The sequence below is a fragment of the Ambystoma mexicanum genome, chromosome 9 (assembly GCF_040938575.1).
Source record: "Ambystoma mexicanum isolate Mex_15411 chromosome 9, UKY_AmexF1_1, whole genome shotgun sequence".
Classification (NCBI taxonomy): Eukaryota; Metazoa; Chordata; class Amphibia; order Caudata; family Ambystomatidae; genus Ambystoma; species Ambystoma mexicanum.
The window spans coordinates 1,048,725,463-1,048,748,146 of record NC_090931.1 but is presented as its reverse complement, the minus strand read 5'-3'; the positions used below and the strand labels follow the sequence as shown (position 1 = coordinate 1,048,748,146).

General features: G+C 44.5%; 1 protein-coding gene across 8 annotated transcripts in view; it reads left to right on the top strand.

Moving 5' to 3' along the window:
• The window catches only part of SLC4A10 (solute carrier family 4 member 10), a 1,479,043-nt gene that overhangs the window by 1,249,757 nt on the left and 206,602 nt on the right, over positions 1 to 22,684 (top strand). For all 8 annotated transcript variants that reach the window (XM_069616332.1, XM_069616329.1, XM_069616333.1 and 5 more), the window contains exon 15: positions 14,577 to 14,682. In XM_069616332.1, coding sequence (XP_069472433.1) covers positions 14,577 to 14,682 — 106 coding nt within the window. The remainder of the gene's footprint in view (positions 1 to 14,576; positions 14,683 to 22,684) is intronic.

Here is a 22,684-nt window from a genome sequence, read left to right as displayed (position 1 = left end):
GGGTACAGAGAGTGGGAATTGGGTGGGTGCGGGTGGAGAGAGTGGGGGTTGGGCTAGAGCAATTCAGTGTAGGGTAGGATGGGGTAGAGAGAGTGGGAGATGGTGGGTTGGGGTAGATAGAGTGTGAGTAGGGTGGGTTGGAGTAGAGAGAGCAGGGGTGGGGTTGGTGGATTCGGGCAGACAGCACAGGGTAGAGTGGGCTGGGTGCAGTGGTGTGGAGAGACCATTTTATTTATTTATTTATTCGTATTTTTAAAGCGCACAACAGCCCGAGGGCATTGTGGCGCTGATACAGAGAGGACAAACTTGCTGGTTAAAGTGGAGTGCAAAGTGGTTACATAGAAATTTGCATTACAGAGATGTGGTTAGATCTACCTTTGCATTAGAGGACAGTTTTGCGAGATGAAGTGTAGAAGTAAACCTGAAGTGATACAACCAATCTAAGGTGTGAAGTAAGGTGGAAGAGGTGAGGAGAGTTATGTAAATAGTATTGTTCTGAGTGATTTGCGAAAGGAGAACAGCGAGGGTTCTGCTCTGAGCGAGTTAGGAAGGGCATTCCATAGCTTATGTGAAATGTAGGGGAAGCCGATGCCACCGGCTTTGGGTCTTCTGATGGTGGGTATGAGGAGTTGGTTAGCATGATGACTTCTTTTAGGATGGTTGGAGGAGTTCTTGAGTATGGTTTCGGATAAGTAAGAAGGTGCGGCTGAGTTGATGCATTTATGAGTAATGGTTAGGATGTTAAAGTTGATTCTTTCCTTAACTGGGAGCCAATGAGCATTTCGTCTTGCTTAGGATACATGGTCAAATTTAGGTATGTGCACAGGCGCACGGAGTGCGTTATTTTGACTATTAGTTTGTTGAGGTTTTTGGTAGAGGTGCCTGATAGTAGAGCGTTGCAGTAGTCTATTCTCGCTCCTATGGTGGCTCTGGTGATGGATACGCTATTTTGGGAGGTTAGAAAGGGTTTTATGGCATAGATGAGTTTGGTGGTGAGCGCGGATGCGGAGGAGTTGGCACTGACCTGTTTTGTCATAGAAAGTGTGGCGTCTAAGTAGACTCCTATGGTCTTAACAGATGCAGAGACCAGAATGTTGGTGTTGTCAATGGTGAAGTGGGAGTATTCAGTGCCAGGTTTGCCTAAGGTTTCCTTAGGTGTTAGGATAATGATTTCGGTTTTGTCCCCATTTAGACAGAGGCCATTGGTGGCCATCCATATTTTTATGGTGGCGTATATCTGAATGAGTGCTTCAGTATCTTGGGTGTGGTCTCCAGTAAGGGGGAGGAGGACTTGGGTGTCATCGGCATAGTTAGTGTACGCTATGCTGAGCGCATCAGTAAGTCAAAGAGAGGTTTGGTAAACAGGTTATAGAGGGTGGGTGCAGTGCACGATCCCTGAGGGACTCCACAGTCGATGGTTTCAGGGGGTGCATTGGCCAAGTCAGAGTATACTTTCATGGCCCTTCCTTTTAGGAAGGAAGTAATCCAGGTGCTGGCTTTGTGTGAGAAGTTTGCAGTGTTAGAGAGGTGGGAGGTGAGGATGTTGTGGTCCACGAGATCAAACGCAGCGGAGAGGTCTAGGAGAAGTAGGAGGGGAGGTTTACCAGTGTACATTATTTTGGTGATTTGATTCTTTTAGGAGGGTGGTTTAGTGCCATGGTCCTTACGGAAGCCTGATTGTCTCCTGCCCAGAATGGCGTGCGTTTCCAGATATTGCTGGATTTGGTTGTGGATGGCCTTGTCTAGGATTTTGAGGAGGAAGGGGACAGTGGTGATAGAGCGGTAGTTATTAGACGAGGAGGGCTCAAGGGATGGCCCTGCTTCTTTTAGGCATTGAGGTATGGTTCCTGATGAGAATGAGGAATTAATGAATGCTGTTATGATAGGCACCAGAGAGTCTGCGCATTCTTTGATAATGGTAGGAGGGCAGATGTCCCCTTTGCATATGGAAGGTTGAATTCTTTTTAGGGGGTCGGTGACTTCTAGTTCTGTGATGTCTCTAAAGACGAATAGGGGTGTTTGAGAGGGTGGCATGTGAGAGGAAGATGGTAGGGGGGAGTTTTTATTCAGGAGAGCTTTGCGCTGAGATGCAATTTTGTTTTGGAGTGTTTTAACTTTGTTGAGGAGGGTGGTTTGGATGCTGGAGCATCAGGCTTCATCCTTAATGATTTCATCTGGGCTAGAGATGGGTGTATTGAGCTCTTTGAAGATAGAGAAGATTTCTCTTGTTTTAAAATTGGCTTTAGTGGTTCTTTGATTGTAGGAGTCTAACTTGGCGTAGAAGATGGCTTTTTGTAAGTGGAGGAGATTTCTTTGAATTCTTTGAGAGAGGATTGGTTGGGTGCTGACTGCCACTTAGTGAGGGCTTTGCGTTTCTTGGTGCGGAGAGCTGATAGTTCTTCTGTGAACCAGGAGTTGAAGTGCATGGATTTCTTTTTTTTTTCTTCTAGTGGAGCTATGGATTCAATGGCTTGGGTGAGGACTTGGGCATAGGTTTTGGCGAGAGAGGTGGGGTCATTATTGAACAGCGGTTTGAGCTCAGGGGTGTTGAGAAATGGGGCGAGGTTGGCTTTAGTGAGTTTTTTAGAGCTTCTTGCTTTAGCTGGAGGGGCATGAATGAGAGTCTTGTGTGTGGCTGAATTGTATATTGTGGTGAACTGTGGTGAACTGTCCATGGGAGGGCTAAGATGTCGGTGATGGATGATGAACAGTTATGGTCTGCGATCCAGTCAATGGTTTGGCCTTTACAATGAGTGGGAGCTGTGACTCTGTGTTCGAACCCTAGGTGGGAGAGTTCTTTGGTCAGGGACGTGGCTATTTTGTCTTTAGGGTCAAGTAAACCTAGGTTCAGATCACCGAGTAGGATGGTTTTAGTGGAGCTTTTGAGGTTTTTGCCTATGATTTGCAGGAGTTGTTTTTGGTAGCCTGATGGAGATCCTGGCGGCCTGTACGTAATAATGATGTTTATTGTGCAGTTGGGAGAGAGAGAGAGCTTGGCCGTGAGGAGATCAGCATTGTTCTCCCATTGTTGGCTACATAATCTAATGGAAAAGGTGTTCTTGTGGATAAGGGCTACACCTCCGCCCTTAGATGTCTTGCGGTCCTGTCTCAGGATGGAGTATCCTGGGGGAGGGTGAGAGAAATGGTGGGACTGGAAGCTTCGTGGAGCCATGTTTCGGATATGGCTAGTAGATCTAGTTTGTTGGAAGTGATTAGGTCATTGATTTCAATGGGATGGGCATGGACGGAGCGGGCATTGATGAGGGCGCATTTGAGGTTATTGTGTGTGGATGTTGGGGGTTGTTTGTTGGTGCTGGTAGTGGTGGAGTGAAGAGCAGCGGGTGTGTGTGACGGTGAGTGGTGTTTGTTGGGTGGGGTAAGTTGAAGGGATGGGTGGTGTGTGAAGTTTGGGGGGTGCGGGTTGGTGTGTGGTGTGGGTGTACGAGTGCTAAGTCTGCTGTTCCTAAAGTGGGTGGAGAGTAGGGTGCTAAGGAAGGTGCTGTGGTACTTGGTGTGATTTCTGAGTCGGCAGAGCCTGCAGTGGAGGAGGGCTTCAGAGTAGCTGACTGTTTAGTGTGCAATGTGATAGGGGTCTGATGGTGGTGTGAGGTCAGTGAGTGTGTGGGGCATACTGCAGGTTGCCCAGAAGGTGAGCGTGATGAGGAGGAGGGAGGAGGAGGTGATGTTGGGTAGGGTGCGCTGATGAGGTAGTGTTGAGGTGTTAGGATTGCTGGAATACATTTGAGCAGTTCAGATATCAGTGTTTAGGTATATATATATATAAGCATGTAAGGCAAATCTAACTAGGCATGATAATTAACATTTCATTTGATAGCTAGATCGGTGCTACTAAAGACACAGTGTAGGTTTACAGGCTAATGACACAGAAGGCTAACAGATAGTGTGCTAGGTTCTGTTGCCTGTTGTTACCAATTGGTATTAGTAGGATGGTAGGTAGTAAGTGAAATGCAGATTGGGACGTGTACATAGGTGGGCAGTACTGTAGTAAGACAGAATAATGATGTTTAAACATAGACTAGCAATACATGAAAGAATGTGCATATGCTGATAACTAGGAGCACAGGCTGCAGGTTAAAAGTAAACACTTGCGTATCATGCATGCAAATAGATATTACAGCCAGCGAGTTTGCATAAAATGATCGTCAAATATACAGATGCAGGTAATGTTATATTCGGGAGCCGGGCGGTGTCGTAATCGCTATTGTTAGAGACACGGCCTCTTCTATCAGGGAGTGGATGACCGGACGTTGTTGTGCTTATCAGCAGAAGTCGAGGAGCGAGTGGGAATCGAGGGAAGTGGGGATTAAGCTAACATCAAAGCAGATAGATGTGACATGCTATACAGCACAATTTGTGTTAACATTGGAGGTGAGCAGGGAGCAGTAGTCGGCATCAGCCAGTAGAGTTGAGGTGGGCAGGTGACTCACCAGTAGTAGAGTTTGGACCAGGATGAGGCAGAGTATTGCAGGTGAGCAGGTCACAGAGCTGTAGGGCACAGGGCCTTGGAGCAGCTCGCAGCGCGACACGCTCAGTCAGCTCAGTCAGGGGAGTGGCCTTGTTTCCTTGGCCTTACTTCCTGGGCCGGCGTACACCTACCGGCGACTGAGTGTAGCGTAAATGAGGTATGCTAGCCAATGCGGGACAATGAAGGGCGTGGTCAGGCCGCAGTGCTTTCCGTGGTGGTGGCCGTCTTGAGGCAGGATGCCTCATGTGGAATTCAATAGCCGATTCAATTTGGATCAGAGCTTTTGCAATAAATGCAGATCAGGAAGAGACACGCACATCAGGGTGTAGCGTTATTGCAAAATAATATAAGGCATCAGCTGCTATGAGTGCAGATCAGGGGCTGACTGAGGGGCTACAGGACAGAGTCAAATTCTGCTTGGAGCTTACCTAAGCAATATTAATCATCGAGGTTGGGTGTTCTGCTCCTGCAGCACACGGCAACGGTGCTTGGGAGCTCCTGCTCCGTTCTTGAAGATGCTATGTGTGGCTGGGCTCAGCTCAGTCAGGGGAGTGGCCTTCTTTCTCTGGCCTTACTTCCTGGCCCGGCCTACGCCTGCCGGCGATTGTGTGTAGAGTAAATGAGGTATGCCAGCAAATGCGGGACAATGAAGGACAGGCATCCAGTGGGACGTGGTCAGACCGCAGTGCTTTCCGTGGCGGTGGCCATCTTGAGGCAGGATGCCTCGTGTGGAATTCAATAGCCGATGCTATTTGGATCACAGCTTTTGCAATAAATGCAGATTAGGAAGAGACGCGCACATCAGGGTGTAGCGTCATTGCAAAATGATATAAGGAATCAGCTGCTATGAGTGCGGATCGGAGGCTGATTGAGGGGCTACAGGGCAGAGTCAAATTCTGCCTGGAGCTTACCTAAGCAATACGAATCATTGAGGGTGGGTGTGCTGCTCCTGCAGCACACGGCGACTGCGCTTGGGAGCTCCTGCTCCGGTCTTGAAGATGCTATGGGTAGGGTCTGTGCATTGGGGTAGTGTGGGTGTGGGCAGGGTGAGTGGATGGTGGTAAATAGGGTGTGGTTAAGGTGGGTGGTTGTAGACAGGGTGAGTGGGGTTAGATAGGGTGGGCTAGGGTAGGTGTTTGGTGGGTCGGAGTGGGACAATTGATGGCGTTAGAGAGAGTCGGGGTGTGTGGGGTGGTTTGTGGGATGTTTTAACCCACTTCTGCTCTGCTATGCTGCAGCACTGTGTTATGAAGGTGCCAGAAATAGCAAAATGGCTGCAAAACCCTTGTGCGCGCCAAAACCTCTGAAAATCGCGCTTTGCAACACACAAAAAGATGGCTGCCCAATTTGCCACACATGTTGTCATTGGTGGAACCAAGCTCTCACTCCTGGAATATGTCACTGGGCTCCACAACAAGTGAAAATGGAGTACAGAAGGAAAAGGCAGTGCTTTGCTAAATGAAACTCAAAATCTTGCTTTAAATCCTTTTTTCTTTGTTGCTGAAACTGCAGAATGCCGGTAAAGAACACCCTCAAACATCCAAAATTCTTGCTGGGTGCTACAATTCACTTAGTTTAAGCAATCATTGTGAACTTGCAAGGTCCTGAAAAGCTGAAAGCATAAAAGGATTTCCACAGAAAACGTGGCCTGTCTGTGGATGTCAAAGTCTCTGTGCAGCAGAGGGCTGCGGGACGACAGGTGTCAGGAGCCTGCCTGATTAAACCTTAAACATGTGTAAACTGAAATCAAATGTTTGCAATCCAAGAGGCCTGTACTGATGGTAACTCATATTGTAATTGTTGTGATCCCATGGTTTAACATCTTGAATGAGAATTCTAGCTGCTATTTGAAACCACAAGTTTGTTTTAAGCTAAGAAAAAATGCAACAGAATTAACAATTAAATCAAGCCTGGCTAAAGCTACCAAAACTGGAATAACAGGTTTCCTCACAGAAGTAAGGCCTTTCCCTCCAGCAGGCAATCACATCAAAGCAATAATTATAGGGTTTGGAAACAACCTGGTCTACAGAGCCATAGAAACAATGGACAGCTGCTGCTAAGGAAATACTAGGTGTGAGGACAGTCGTAAATGGCCTCTGCCAAAAGCAAACAGGGAGGAGATGCTCCTGTACTGCAGGGAGACAAAGAGGTGGAGCTAAACAACCATTTGTTGCTTAACGAGGACAAAGAACACACTTGAAAAAGACGGATAACTTATTGTGTAAAATTGTGAAAAATGTAAAAACAACAGATTTGTGAATCTAAATTTTGGCTGCACATTTAAAGAGGCGGAAAAATCTTGTGACATGTTCTGGAAAGAATCGGCAGGAAATTTGATTTTACACAAAATCGGCCAACACTCTGGCAGTATTACCGCCAGATCACGTGTTGGGTGGTAACTGCAATTCCCCATTCCCCATTGGACCCAATGGGGGATTCTCAGTGCATTTACAGCCAGTGCTATTACTGTGCAGTAATTGCACCGTAAATCAACATTTTTGTGAAGCATTTACCTTCAGTCTAGAGCTGGAGGTAAATGTTGCCAGCCGAGATTGGGAGAACCCTTAAATGCGGCAGTAAAAGCGTTACCACCGCATTTAAGGGCTACTGCCCAACTCGTGACGAGGCCCTTTGTCTGTTTTACAAAACTGAAGTTCAAGCAACTGAAAAACTGAGATTGTATTTTGTGTGAAGATGGAACAGTAGAGTGCAATGCAATTTTTTGTGATACAACTTTACAGACAACCAGCATGGTGAAGGGTGCCTCGGAGACAATTTATAATAAATCCAGAACATATTGCTATTAAATGATCTAATTCTAATTTTTACTTGAGAGATTAAGATGGGAGCTGAAATAAACAGAGCTGCTTGATAATTTATCTGAATATGTCAAGATGGCGTTCCAGGAAAGAATACTCAGCTGCCAAACTGTTGCAACATGATTAGGTGAATTATTCCATTGTTACAAGATAAGTTCACCCAAAGTGAAAAGGATAGAGGATAAGGCACACCAAACCAGAACTATAAAGATGTTTTTAAATGTGTTTTAGTGATTCTTTACATTCACTAAAATGACAATTTTAGTGGCAGAACATTAATTGGAAGTGTGACATTTTGGCCCTATGGTGCTAATTGCAATGATAATCCATCCTAGAGACTCAGGTTAATTTTTGCAAGCATTATACTTTTCAGCTGGCTCAAATCACAACTAAGTGCTAACCACCTTCTTCCTTTCAAATACTTTTCAGCTGGTTCTACTTTTAACTAAAATATCCAATAACAACTCTGCGATAGGCCAGTTTTCATAGAACATGGAGCAACCCACTGTGATTGTCGTCCACAAGCCTTATCAAGACACTTCGTTGTGTGTAATTTAATGGCCAATTAGATTTGTGAACGACTGTGCAAAGAGCTTGCCAAAATAATTGGGGGAAAACGGCAGGGCATAGTGCAGTCACTTGCTTGCAATGATCAAGCCGGGTTTATGAAAGGAAGACATTGTTGGTGCCGCTCTTGCCTCCTACTGTATGTTAAGTACAAAACTCAACTCCCCAAGGTTCCTCAGAGAAAATGCATATGAATGGCTGGGCATCTACACCTGTTTGCCTGTGAGAGGCACATAACACGGTTATCCTTTTTCACCACTGCTTTTCGATCTCCCACTGGAACACATATCAATAACAGTTTGCTTCAGCCCTCACATGTGGGGAATTGAAATGGGTGAATTAGACTATATGTCAAGGCTCTGTGTCGATGAAGTGATCTTGAACTTCTCATACTCAAAATATTCCATTACAGGACCATTGAAGTTGGTCAAGAACTTTGAATAGTTTTCAAGATTTTCATTGCTCTGGAAGTTCTTTTTTTAAGAAACTTTATCTTAATAGCTTGGTTTCATGTACAGCATTAAGACATCAATAGTCTTACTGGTGCGCCCACCTTCCATATACAATTAACCCACTTGCCATTCCATCTTCGTTGAACACCCTGCCATATATCTTCATCTCCTGGGGTCTGTAGGGGAGGCCTGGTATCACAAGTATGACACAGACACAATAGGCACAATTTGTAAAACCTTTATTAAAGTTTCTGGGGTTGGAAAACTCCTACTCTGCCCTATAACTAAGATGGGAGGATTCACAACCATCAAACGATAAACAAAACAGTCCTAGTAGAGTCTGTGAAATCAAAATGGTCATTGCAAACAAAACCCAATGCCTGCCTTATCTCTTGTACAAAAAGTGCATAATGGGGAATGTATGCAAAAGAAAAATCTGTGTTCAAATTAATAAAGGTAGCTAAGTCATCTCTCATCCCCACGTTAGACCTCACAGAGTAAAATGGACTTTGTAGGCAGGATGACACACTATTGCTCAGGCTCACGGTACAATAAACACGTCCAAAGTGTGGTTAGAGGCCTGCCTGGCCTTCCACATTAAAGTCTCTTATTCAGACCTCCAAATACTGTTTAAACACAAAGTTCACATAGGTCCCCCTCTGTCGGGCTCAGACCTCATCAGCACAAAGTTGAACACAACTTGCAAAGGGGCTCCCTTCCCCAAGCTTATTACCCTTTGGGTCTCCATCAGCCGGGCTGAGACCACTTTCGAGTGTCGAAGACTTTCGAATGTGCATGGCTTTCTTTACAGAACCACTTTGCAGGACCACTTTGACTTATAGTTCAGGATTCAACTTCCACTCTCCTCTTCTCTAGGAGGTAATTCTGCTTACTTTGCTTTTGCACTTCATTAGCTTTATAGTAACAAACAATGGGCCCTTCACAGAGACTTTCGAGTGGGCTACTTCCTTTCAGCGTACCACTCCATTACTCGGTATCGCTGATTCCACAGTTGTCTTTTTACTTCAAAGTTCATTCACAGGTCTGCCTTTCTTCACGTCTCATCCACACGCGTGCAACCTTCACTTGCGATAGTATGTTGGTACTTCAAACTTTCTTTAGCACACAGTGGTTTTACTATTTCCACTTCACAAATCAAGGTTAGTACCACAGACTTGGACTCACCTCCCCAACTCTGCCGTTCACCCGGGAGGGTCGCTGGCATCCTTGAAACACAATGCAGTCGTCACTTGCGGGATCTGGCCTTCTTCATGTGTCTTTTGCGGCCTGTTGGAGGCAACGACCTCCAGTAGGGAACACTTGGGGTTTTTGACCCACTGCTCTCATCCCTTGGTCCATCTCTCTGCTCCAGTAGGTTTGCCTTTGCACCAGAAGTCCTGTTCGTACTCGTGTTCCACCTTGCTCAGAGTGTGTCATTAAGTGTTGCCTTTTATCGATGTGAGAAGAGCTAATTGGTATCAGGTGTATGAACTTGAAGTCAAGTGCCTGACTTCGCCTGACCCGATAAAATGGACTTGCCAGCAGGATGTATAAGAGTTAGTCTTGTTACTGTCAGTCACCCTCTTCCTCAGCCCAGTGTTTGTATAGTTGGGACCTCAGCAAATCCTACAAAATAGGATGGGGTAGATGAACAAAAAAGGGGGGAATAACGCGTCTCACCATCGGCTGCCTCACCCCCACTGCCAGAAGACTCCTCAGGTGATCCTCCCACACTGGTCCACTCACAGGGTCTGGATCCAAAGGTGATGGCTGTGGCCTGACTCCCGAGAGATTGATTGCCGGGGACTAGCGGGTAAGATACCCGCTGGTTTCTCACAGGTCTTTCAAGCAATTCCTCCCCCCAACACACACACTCTAGTCAGCCGTATTACAATCATTGTACTCTTGAATCCCTGTCTGGAACATTTGATTTCAGTAGATATTTTCTGAAATCGCCCCATATGTTCTTGGGCTAGAAGAGGCCAGAATCAAGCCCACATACAGTTCCTTATTGTTATTTGCCCAAGTGATATCTTGCAACCAACGTTCCATCGAGGGGGGTTTCCTTGATGTCTCCTTCATGTCAAGTGTTGCAGAATACATCTTCTTGCGATCAAGCATCCCAGGTTAACAAATCGCCTCCCAAATAGACAGCCACCAGGGTCGGACTACACTCTTTCCCCCATTATCAGTGATAGATTCTCACATATGGATAGCCCAGATATCTTGTAGTTCCCGGCATTGCCAGATCATATGTATATAATCTGCTTACTCACACTCACACCTAGGGCATCTCCTGCTATTTTCTGCAAGAAACAGCTTACCTTTTGCTGGGTTATAGTGTACTCTAAGCAGTATTTAGACTGTATCAACTTAAATTTGGCATTCAGCGAGACTTGTTAAGCCAGGCTACACATTTGTTCCCCTTCTTCCTCAGAAATGTCCCTTCCCATGTCCACCCCACATTTCCTTGGGCCCCGGGTACCAGGTACCTTGCAGCTCAAGCGTTCTTGAAGCAGTGTGTAGAGGGATGCAACTACCCTGCAACACCCAAAGGATTTGGATATGTATGCAGCACAGAGCTTCTCGGGAGGTTCCCATGGGAAGGAGGGCCATTTGCCTTTAAACCCCACCCTCGTTCTGTAGTATTGTAAGATCTCATTGGTACTACCTGTATGTTCAGGATGAAGGTTGTGTAGCTGGATAAATACACCTTTATGAGACAGGTTTTCCATAATGTTATACTGTAATGCCCCCTAATACATCTGCACTGCCCTGTCCTGCACTGGTAGTATATCCAGGAACCCCCAGACAGGCATTTCCTTATAACAGGGCAAATTCCTTCCTGTCATGTGGAATATTTTCTGTCATGCAAGGAGTGTGATGCGTGTCAGTTCAAACTGACATTCATCTGTATATGTCTTACTTACTGTCAGTGTTTTAAGGTCAGACGCATGATGCTACCATCAATAGTCTCACATACGGGGCGCACATGCCACATCAAACCAATAGGATGCAAACTGTGTTTCGGCAGCTAACCAGTACAGCTGCAAGTTTGGACCAGCCATGCCCTCTCATTCATACGGAATAGCAAGCACCTCCCACTTTTCTGTACTCCTCCCGCATGCTAGAGCAATCCGTCCAGTTTCTTATGCAGTTCCCCAATGAACCCCCTGCCTGTCCAGTTTGGACCATTGTTAAAGATATAGAGCAATTTGGGGAGCACTATCATTTTAAGTAGAGCAAGCCATCCCACCAGTGACTACGGTATATGTTTACATTTTTGAAGCTTCTGTTATAATTGGTCCACAAAGACCCTATAGTTACCTGTGTAAAAGGATGTTCTGGATCTCGTAATCTTTGTGCCAAGGTCTCTGATCCCATCAAGGGTCCACTTTAAACTGAAGCTGTTAGTTGGTTCAGCTGCACCCTCTGTGACAGGGAACATCTCCGATTTAGTGTAGTTCACAATGAACCAGAAATACTTCCCAAACCATGTCACATCCTACATTATTGGGTCAATATTGTCTGTCAGGTTCATGACAAATATAAAAATGTCATCAGCATACAGACACAATCTCAGGTTGAGGTGCTATCCGAATGCCCGTATCATTGTGTCAGTCTGTGAGGAAATCCGTCAGTGGCTCTTTCGTAATTGTGAAGAGGAGAGGCGATAGTGGGCATCCTTGCCTAGTGCCTCTACCAAAGTGTAATGGCTTGGATACATCGCCATTTATTGGCAACATGGCTGTGGGCTCTGAGTATAGTAATCACACAGATTTCATTAATCTAGAATCAAACCCACAATGTCCCAATATTTCAAATACAAATTGTCACAACACCATATCTAAATCCACCGCTCTTGCCTCCGGATTAATCTGGGACATTATATCAAATAATCTACTCACGTTCAGCGCTGTAGACCTCCCGGGGACAAACCCTGCCTGGTCCAGGTGTAGTATACTACTCATTAATGGAAGGATTCTGCACATCAGTATTTTTGCATACATCTTACAGTATGTATTCATGAGTATCAGTGACCTGCATGAGCTGCACTCAGAGGCTGGTTTGCTTCTTGTAACGTCTGCGGAAGGATTCCTAAATTAAGTGATTCATCCCACACTTGCAACAAATACAGGGCTACTATTGCATTATATGCTTTTTATACATTTCAGGTCCAAGACCGTCTGGTTTATGGGCCTTGCCCCTAGGCCAATCTTCAATGACCTTGAAGATCTCGTTAAGGGAGAGCGGCTGTTCAAGTTGGTCCCTGGTCTCCGCTGAGAGTTCTGTTAAGGGGAGGCCATCAAAGAACACATTCATGTCCTCCTGCTAAACTGAGTTAGCCTGAGCAGTGTAGAGTTTTGCACAGAATGCCCTGAAGACTTCCAATATGTCATCATTTGCAAAGCAGGTTGCCCCTACCTTGTACAGATAGACCCAATGCACCCGCCCCGCTTCCTGCTTTGACACACCTGGTACGGGAAGACTCCCTGTAACCCCCAATGACATTATAGTGAACAAGGGTACGGGGGACACCCCCGCAACCTCTGCGGCCCTTGTTCACTATAATGTTGTTCGAAATGTTCAGCTGTACGAAATGTTTGTATGCTGAAATTCCAACAAATCTCCCTTTTCATATTTTTTTAGACCAATTATACGGATTCCCATAACCCACACTTCCTGCTTCTTTGTTGCTCCTTTGTATTTCCCCTTTTCTCCTGGGATTGCAACACTTTGTCTACGACATCTAAATTACAAATCAAAGGCCCCAGAAAGAACTCAACCCTCTAACAACTTCACGGTCAACCACTCTCTCCCACAACATGCTTACCAACCATGCCAACACAAATGATTAGACAAAATCCCCTCCTCCTACCCAAACAATCAAAACTCTACATCTCTCCCAGCAACTTGCAAACTCCAATCTCACCAAAAAAGAAATATTTCTGAAATATCAGACATTAGCACATGGGCGGGGGAGCCAGCCAATCAGGTGGCTAGGAACGTAGGCTTGAACCGCCAGTGTACACTTGCGTTCCAAACCAATGGATGGTTGGCTCCCCTATCGTCATCTTATCCACCCGTACCCTTTTTTTAAATGTTTAATCCCCCCACCCCCAGCTTACCGTTTTGTTGCCAAGTTGGAACTTGCCGCCACAGCCGTAACTTCCTCTCTGTGCAGAACGGCCGCCATGAAAAGCGAAGGTGGGGCTCCACTTAGGCCTTTAACTTGGGCCCGGGCCCACTGGATCGAGTGTTAACCCCAAAGTAGAAGGCCTCAAGTGGAAACAAAACCCCTCCAGTCTATAAATCAATATCTCACAGAAAATATGCTCACACTGACAACAATTGCTCCTTCATTTACATGCACCAACAGTTAATAACTTCTTGTCTTTTCCCAATCCTCTGCTAATCAATGTCCCCCCCCCCCCAACAACTGAGGTCATGTATTGTGAGTAGAATGAACTAGACAACACTGAGAAAAATAAGAATAATAGCAGAAGGGTTGTGCTTTATTTAGTTATGTGTGGTTGCGTGATATAATGGGTGGATGGTGCAAGGTCCAGGCCTTGTCCGGAGGATGTGAGGTGGGGGCAGTTGTGAAACTCACTAGTACATCAGTATAAACAGACTAGTGTAGGTTGAATTCTGTCTTGGACTAAGGATTGAGAAGTGTGGTAACTGGAGGGTTATTTCAGACAAACCAAGTGGCAGCCTTGGATAGGGGTATATGTTGGATACGGCAGGTTCCTGAATAAATTACCTGATCTACTTCAATAAGTTTAAAAGCAAATACAACTTTTCAGTAATGTCTTTTTCATAGATACTAATGCCCATACATAGAGAGAAGTTTGCCCTGCGGAAACAGCCGGCCCTCGTCATGATTGCCTTTGCACTATTTAAAGTTTGGTTTCCTTAGGCTTTTTTCAGGAACTTAGGTATTTGTGTCAATGCAGCCGCATTTACATCAATTTCCATTATGTAGCTGACACCTTTCATAAAAATCAGTACCATCTGGTAATAAATAGCTGTAACATCATTGAGGTCAGAGTAAGGTCAGAAATATGTCTCTTTGAAAATAAGCACCAATTAAAAATCCAGAGAGTTTCTTATTCCTCTTCTAAATTGGATCACTAGATTCACAATGCTTCACAATGATCTCTTAAATAGATATCCTGAACGCAATAAATATCTGAGGAATTATTCTGATTTAAAAACGTTCGAAATGTTTGTTTTTGTTGTTCTTAGATGCAACTGTGTGGAGCCAAATGATCCAAGCAATAATACCTTGCAGTACTGGCAGGAACAGAACATCTCTATATCCGATGTCCGGTGGGAGAACCTAACTGTGTCAGTAAGTGCAATTCTGCCAAACATGCAGCAACCCATTCAGACAATGTATGTTCTGTGGTCACTTAAATCACCAAATTAGGGGGCAATATGAAGAAGACTGTAAGTTAATGTATTTAGATAGAAAATGATCATCCATTCACTTGGGCCCAAGTAAAAAGGATGAGAAATGATGTTTGCCTGCTTGATGGTACAGCCACTAACTGCGATCTGCAACCATGAAAATGGATGACACCGGAGACAAGCAGCTGGTGTATGTTCTATGATTGCAAATGTTCTGTGCTATGTGCTGCCATCTGCATGCAAAGTACTATGGCCTCATCGCGAGTACCGCAGTGTCGAGAAAAAACAGTTTAATGCAGATGTAACTTTGTTCCCACTGCATTACCACTGCATTACCAGACCGCCGTACTACCACCTTACTGCCAAAAAACAGTAAGACCAGCAGAATAACTGCCACTGGTAAAAATCTGCCAAAATCCCCATGGAGTCCTATGTACTCCTAAAAGTGGGGACTTACACCACCTACCAACACTTGTAATCCTGCTGTACATCCAGCGAAGTGATACCGTTTGGCAGTATTTAGCAGATTTACCACCACATTCTGCCAAACTTGGAAAAGTACCCAAACAGCATAAATCGCCATGTTTACATTTTATATGCATTACTGTACAAAGGGCCTTATCAAGAGTGTAGCGGTGTGGATAAAAACGCAGTAAATGCAGCAGGAAATCCTTCACCACACCAGCAAACTAAACGTTTGGTGGTATAGTTTGGTGGTAAAGTGGAGGATTTACCTCCAGCAAACACTCTTATTATTGCTATGAGATCCTGCTTACAACTAGGATCCACCCGACCTACAATGTGGAAATTCAATGTGGTGGGGGCAAGGGTCAGGTTGTAAATACACCAACTCCAAAATACAATTGCAGACTTTACCTCAAATTGATGCTCTGTCTGCGGCATGCTCCGTCTTGGGTTAATCGTCTTAACCTCAATAATTGAAGCTTATGTGTTGATATTCACTGCTACCAAATAGCAATTTCCTTAAGCTCAATAATTAAAGCTTATGTGTAGGTGGCTGCAAGGATTCTTGGGCCTTTCGAGTCTAGGAGCTCTGGAGTGGGGTGAGTAGGAGTGAGATAGTGTCTTTGATAAATTTCCTGGCACTACAGAACCAGGTGGCGGGCAAAGCCAGAGGAGCTGGACATTGCTGTTTGGTCAGGGAGGAGGTGATCAGACCGGGGCAGGGGATGTTGGAGGAAATAGTGATCTGGCTGTTCAGGTCCACTACTAAGTCCTGGGTTCTACCCTTGTTGCAAGTTAGGATTCTCATACAGTGTTTAAAGCCTAGGGCAGAGAGTGGTGCAATGGCGGTGGTGTCCGACAGGTCATTAAAACCTAATTTAAAGGATAGTTCCGGGACTTTTTTTTAATTGTTCCTACGGTTCGGCCATGTGTTTTTAAGCATAAATCGGTAGATCGTAGAAAACTTTCCTATGGACCTTACCCGACTTTTCGTCCATTAACGCACTCGAAATCAGCCGCCATTTTGTGATAATCCCCATCGACCTGGCTCACCTGCGTTTGCGGCACTAAATCATATCCCCCGGCCCTGAAATAGACTTTATCAAAACATTCATATTCCCCGCCTCTATCCGTGACGTGACTGTGCTGCGTAGGCAAACGCGCCCAGGAGTCTTCTACGCGACTCCACACAGAACCCAGAAACCAACACAGATCAGCTCACAACACAGCGCGCCACAATTCGTAATATGAAACTGTACTTTTAAATCAAACCGCAAGATTGTAAATTTGGTAAAGTACATTTATTTGACATCAAATGTTTAGAGAATATTCAGCGGTTTGCATTTTTCTTTGCTCTCGATCCAAAATAGTTCGTCTTGAGGCAAGCGATGTTCGTGTGCAGTACACAGGGTGTTGGTTTATGATAAAATAAGCTCTTCGGTCGCACTGATAATCGCATGGCTGTTCCAACAACGAGGCACTAGGCCACCACAACGGTATGTATGTTGCATCTAGCCATTAGTACCGCGCAAGGGCATACTTGTACTTGGCGATCGTCCCATAAAATGGTCAGGGTGGTAACGTTGTTCACGCGGAGAAGCAACTGGCGGTTGTAAAAGCCATACGCCGGTGTCTGGTACTCGTGACACATACAATAATGAAAGATGTACCTGTTTTAAAAACATAAAAAATGAAATTAGTCTCACCATCAGATCTTTATTAAAATTATTCATTTTATATATTAGGTCGGGAAATTATTTCATAGCTAGGACAGTGCAACTGGGTATTATACGTCATTTCCAGTAACCCACCCCCTCTCCTCTGCCTTTTTCAGAGCCGCCTGAGCGCCAGTGGACCACTTTGTCACTGATATGATATAATATGGCATTTGCAACGCGCCTATACACAAGTGTTTCAAGGCGTGGCGAGGCAGGGAGGGGGGGAACAAGGAGAAGACAGACAACGATCCTACTAGGCCAGGTGTCATTCAGATTGCGCAAGTGCAGGGGTAGGGGGAAGGTAAAAGTGCAAGGGGAAGGGGAGGGGGGAAGTGGAGTACAAGGTAAGTAGCATAAAATAATAAATACATAGGGCCAGCTGGTGGCGAGTGCAAGGTAAGTGCAGAACAAGTGCTGGGAAGGGGGGGCTGTAGGATACTGAGACAGTCCCCCAGTGCAGGGGTTGACAGGGTGGCAGTGCAGGTGGAGAGTGGAAGGGCCCAGGACCGAGGTCGCAGACAGTGGACCAGTTGTAGCAGGGGAGAGGGAGAGAGAAAGCAGAAGCAAAGAGGAAGGTTTTGAGGTGCTTCCGTAAAAGGAGATGGTTCTCCTCAAGATAGTGCACGGTACAAAACAATATGCCACATAGAACGAACAAGTACAACTTAACCCGTCTTTAAAGCTACTGTATAGTAATTAAATTGTGGTATAAACTCATCTAAAGAGTTACTTACATTATATTTGCATTTTCCATTGTGTCTGTGCGTAGGGCAGCCCCGAAATACCACTCCTTCTATGCCGACGTTATTTCTTCTAATGAACGAACATTAAATGGCTTTCGTTTCTGAAATTATATTCATTATCGTTTCTTACGTTATTGCCCCACACCCCCAAAAAGAAGTCTTTCGGGATGGTCCCGGCCTGTCAAGGTCAAATAACAATAGAACCTTATACTGAGTCGTGGGCCATTCCGGCACCCGAGCAAAAAATCAAAGCAGCTGACCTTCACTTTGAACGAGCACACATTCCTAGTTAGCTACATTCAGTGTAAGGCCATCTCACAGGACTTGAAATTTACACTCCATCTTTGCATTTTGTCTGTGTGCATTTGCAGCCCCAGAGAACCATAAATACGGAGACATTCTATATTTTTTGAAAAATGATTTATATTACTGTTTGGTTTAATTTAATGCGCAAATGAACAAGGTTGGATAGACACATTGCATGTACACTGAGAAATCACTTTTATTTACACAATACATAGCTACACATATTCAATGGGCCTGCGACATGAGGAGACTTCAGAGCAAAGTCACAGGTGACACCCGGGTGGTTCGCACAACTGCACGGTGAAGGGAGGGGCAACGGTGGAGAGACACATTGCATGTACACTGAGCAATCACTTTTATTTTCACATTACATAGATACACATATTCAATGGGCCTGCAATATGAGGAGACTCGAGAGAACAGACAATCAAATTACAGTCATTTAAACCGTGATGTGTATTTCTCAATGAGCTCTGCTTTAGATGGACATGGAACAGAGGCAATGTTGGGTGGCAATGCAGTTGTCCCCTGCACAGGTTCGTTCACAACTCCATGTATGTGCCTATCTAGGACATCAACAATAAGTCTCTCAATAAACTCATATTGCATATCCTGAAACACTGGTTTGATCACCCATTGTTTACTTCTTTTAGTGAAGGCCTTATTGTAGCAAAGCGTCCCTAAAGTTCCGGTCGTCCTACTTTGTTGACGGCCAACATTATGGTTATGTGCCAAGACCGTTAGAAGAGTCCGAATTATCATGCCCTCCATGCCAAAATGCAATCGTTTTGGCCTGTACTTTAGGCACATATTGTGGAACTCCTCCAAATCTCCTGTGTGGCAGAATTCCGTGAGTCCCCTCAAATCTCTTGTTATAGTTTTATCAAATACAATCTTTTCAATGGCTTTGTGTGTGGGTGATGAAGGAATCAACCACTTCTTCTTCCGTGCCTCCTCTGTGGACAAATGGCCATGTTCACAATTGTGGAAATGTTGGTTTGTGGTCCAGCGGTGAACGTTGCTACAGTGTAGCATTACTGACCGCCATTTTTCCAGTAGAATTTCCAACGACCCTCCACATGTTTTTGAGCTCCACCAAAGATGGTTGCTGATTGACTTGGACCACTGTGAAATACCTTGGATATCTTTTTTTTTACCTGCAGCCGACATTTTTTTATTGATTGTTTTTGCAAGATGCCATACGTCAAATTGGTGATTTATATTTTTGTACTCTTCTCTCATTGTCTTGGCAATTGAAACGTGTCTGTCCGTGGCTATCAGGTCGATCACCATTCCCCGCGATTGTAGTTCTTGCAATGATGCTACAAAGCCAACTTTCTCCATGGCCACTGAGGATGTACTTTGTGACACCTGCATGACCACCGAACTCACAATTTTCTTACTTTCCATGTCCTGAAAGTGGTAGGTGCAGTACTTGGCTGAAAATCCTGGGCTGTCGCACTGTCCATCACCGGCTAGCCTGAACCGTTTGCCCGCGAATGTACTATCAATAGACATTTTTTCCATTCTCCAAGCTTCGCTAATGGCTGGAAATAGATCATCGATTTGGTATTTGTAGAACTGAGTTTTCTCAATGAAATGGATTCCCACAAACTGAAAGAAATACTCTAACTTTTTAAAACTTGAACCACTAAAAAGTGCGGCCGCTGCACAAAGTAGATTGCCTGCTGGCAGTTGCCCCAGCATGGGTTGTGCAGACCATGAGAAAGGATGATATTTTGTACAGGTGGCATGTATTTTAAGGTTAGTGCCTCGAATTGCACGAGTCACATTAATCAATGGCTCCCCACATACTTCCCCACCAACCGAATGCCCACATTTCATCCTAATAATAATATCAATCAAACAACTATCGAATACAATGAATTTGGCCTCTTTCCTTATACTGTCACTCTGCATCCCAGCTGGTTCGGCCTGTAACGTTGAGGACATGTCACTCACATGAAAGGTAGAATCTCTGATATCGTCTTCCGCTATGTTCAGTGATATTGATGGTGTTTCATTGTCGTCCACTTCATTCTCTTCCATTGCAACATCTGTTCCTTCTCCGGCGATGGGTGAATAAAACAATTTCTTCAACTTTCTCGCGGTCTTAGTTTTTGCGGGTGTGGATTCTGTGAATTGATCTCCGACTGCATCCGAACTACCAGGAGGACATTCACTATCAATGGCTGGTGGTGGTATAGCTACGTTGTCAATCACTTCATATTCTTCCCATTGGCACGATGCATCTCCAGTCTCAAGTCCCTGCCAAAAGGTTTGGCAAGCAACATCTCTCGTTCGCTTCACTGTCTGTGTAGATCTAGTTCGTACACCCACTCGCAACTAGAGGACAGATTGGAAAAGGGATGTTCAGTTTAAACACACCTTACAGTATTGAACTATTAACAGTGAAAAACAACATAATATAGTGACCAGGACACTAACCTTCTTTTGCTTTCTTTTCTTTGAAACTTTCTTGCCTCAAACTTCAACATCAGGACGCTGTTGCTCCGACTCGTGTGTGCATGTCTCCACTTCCTCTTGCGCTGCAACGACTATATTTTCATGATAAGCACATCCATCACGCACTGACGCTCCATCGACTCCCTGAAACATAGAACTTTCATTAGTATGTATAATAATATTGAAAACACAAAATGTACTTGGGGACCAATACCCACGTACATCTCAATAGCAAAACACGAATGAACGCATTGTGTAGAACATTCAAACGACAATTATTCACGCATTGTTGATCTAGTTAGATGGAACTGTCAAGATCCATACCTCAGGCTCCACATAGACTTCCATTGATGATATTATTGAAGATGACACTTCAGCAACTCCCTGAAACACAGTAATTGCATTAGTATGGTTTTCTATTTTGTTAAAAAGAACATAAACTTTGTGCAGGCGTCAACGGCTCATCTAAATAGACCTGCACAAATGATCAGTTGTCTAAAATAAGTAATGGATATCTAAATATGATTCGATTTGCTCGATCGTTGGAAGTGTCACCACCCAGAGATCTGCATCAACTACTAGGGGTGATGTTCTTGTAGAACATTGCGCCGACCCGTAACTGCATGCTCCCCCTTCTTCTTGGACTAATGCTCCATCGACTCCCTGAAAAATAGGACTTTCATTAGTAATGAACACAATATTGAAAAAAGAAGACACATAGGAGGGCGACGACAGAAGGACATATCAATGGCTAAAAACGAAAGAAACATTGTGTGTAACAATCACGCTACAAGAATGCAAGATCTGATGATCTCCATCGATGGAACTGTCCGGAAACGTACCTCGAGCATCTGAGTGACATCAACGGTTGTCGTCAATGCTTCGGACTCCTCAGCATCTCCCTGAAAGACAGTACTTGCATTATTTTGGATAACAATAATTATAACTGAAAACAAAGACTAGAGGACGAGTACTAGGGTGTACCATTAGGTAAAATAATTACACGATAAATTAAAACTATTGATTTACATGCCTAAAACAAGTCAGTGGCAGAATAGCTAAGTAAGATTACCCGATAGGCGCTTGAAGTGGCTGATGACTGCAATAACGACACGGATGGAGAATCTTCCGCCTTCATATTGAGTGGATACATAAATGGGGAAATTATTGTTAGCTAATGCTACACACTACCGCAAGGCCGAGAGCTAAATCCGTAAACTTGACTCACCAGTGGAGGGATGTGGACGAATAGAGTGGGAATAGTGGTTGAGAGCAATTTTCGCTTCGCTCGCGGTGTGTTCTTCTTTATTAGCAATGATGTGGAGTACATGTCTGAGCTAAAGTGCCTGCTGCAGATGCGGTATCGATCACCCCTCTTGTCCGCAAAGACTTCTAGGACTCTACTTTCAAGCTCAGACAGTGGATATCCGCAATATCAGACCCATTCTCTTATCTGATCTATTGTCTTAGGGAAAACATGCATTATAGTACCTTCAGATTTTTTATGGGTCTTCGAAGGGCAACCGCCAATGGAACAGGCAGGCATTGTGGAAAGTTCTGAAAAGTAAAGATCAACAATTCTCTATGAATACCAATGTGTTAAAAAATTAAATGACACATAAAAGGTTCAATGCAAGGTTCGTTTTGGTTCTTGGAACTATACACGTTATTCACATGCGGATAAGTATTTGAATAACTTTAAAAAAATAGAAAAATAATTTGACTAAACTCAGAACATGTGACTAGTTCCTTGCATGTACTGTCTTGAACGAAAAGAAAACATGGATGCAATTTGATGACTACTAGCAAATAGATATAAATTAAAAAATTGGACGCAAAATGATTATGGTACATGGCCTTACCTTGACGAACAAACAGTTAGATGCAGGGATCAGAGTAGTTTCTTGTCGTAGAACAGGGAGCAGTTCACAGGTTGCAAACTGACGAGTTTGCTCGAAGTGGTCACGGAAGTTCACAGAGACGAAGAGCAGATAACCAGCACCTTCACAGGTTTACTAGCAAAGCGCAAAGAAGTTCTCATTAGAAATATGAAGTGGGTTATAAAGAATTCGAAACAGGGGTGTGTTTGTGAATGAATGATGTGAATATGTCGTGGCATTATGCGGTTTTCACGGGGGCCTCCAGCGTGAGGGGGGATGCTTGGCAGGAGACACGGGGTCTGGAGGTAGACATGGGAACAACAACCCATGCTCTATAGACCACTATGAAGTGTACATGGTCTTTG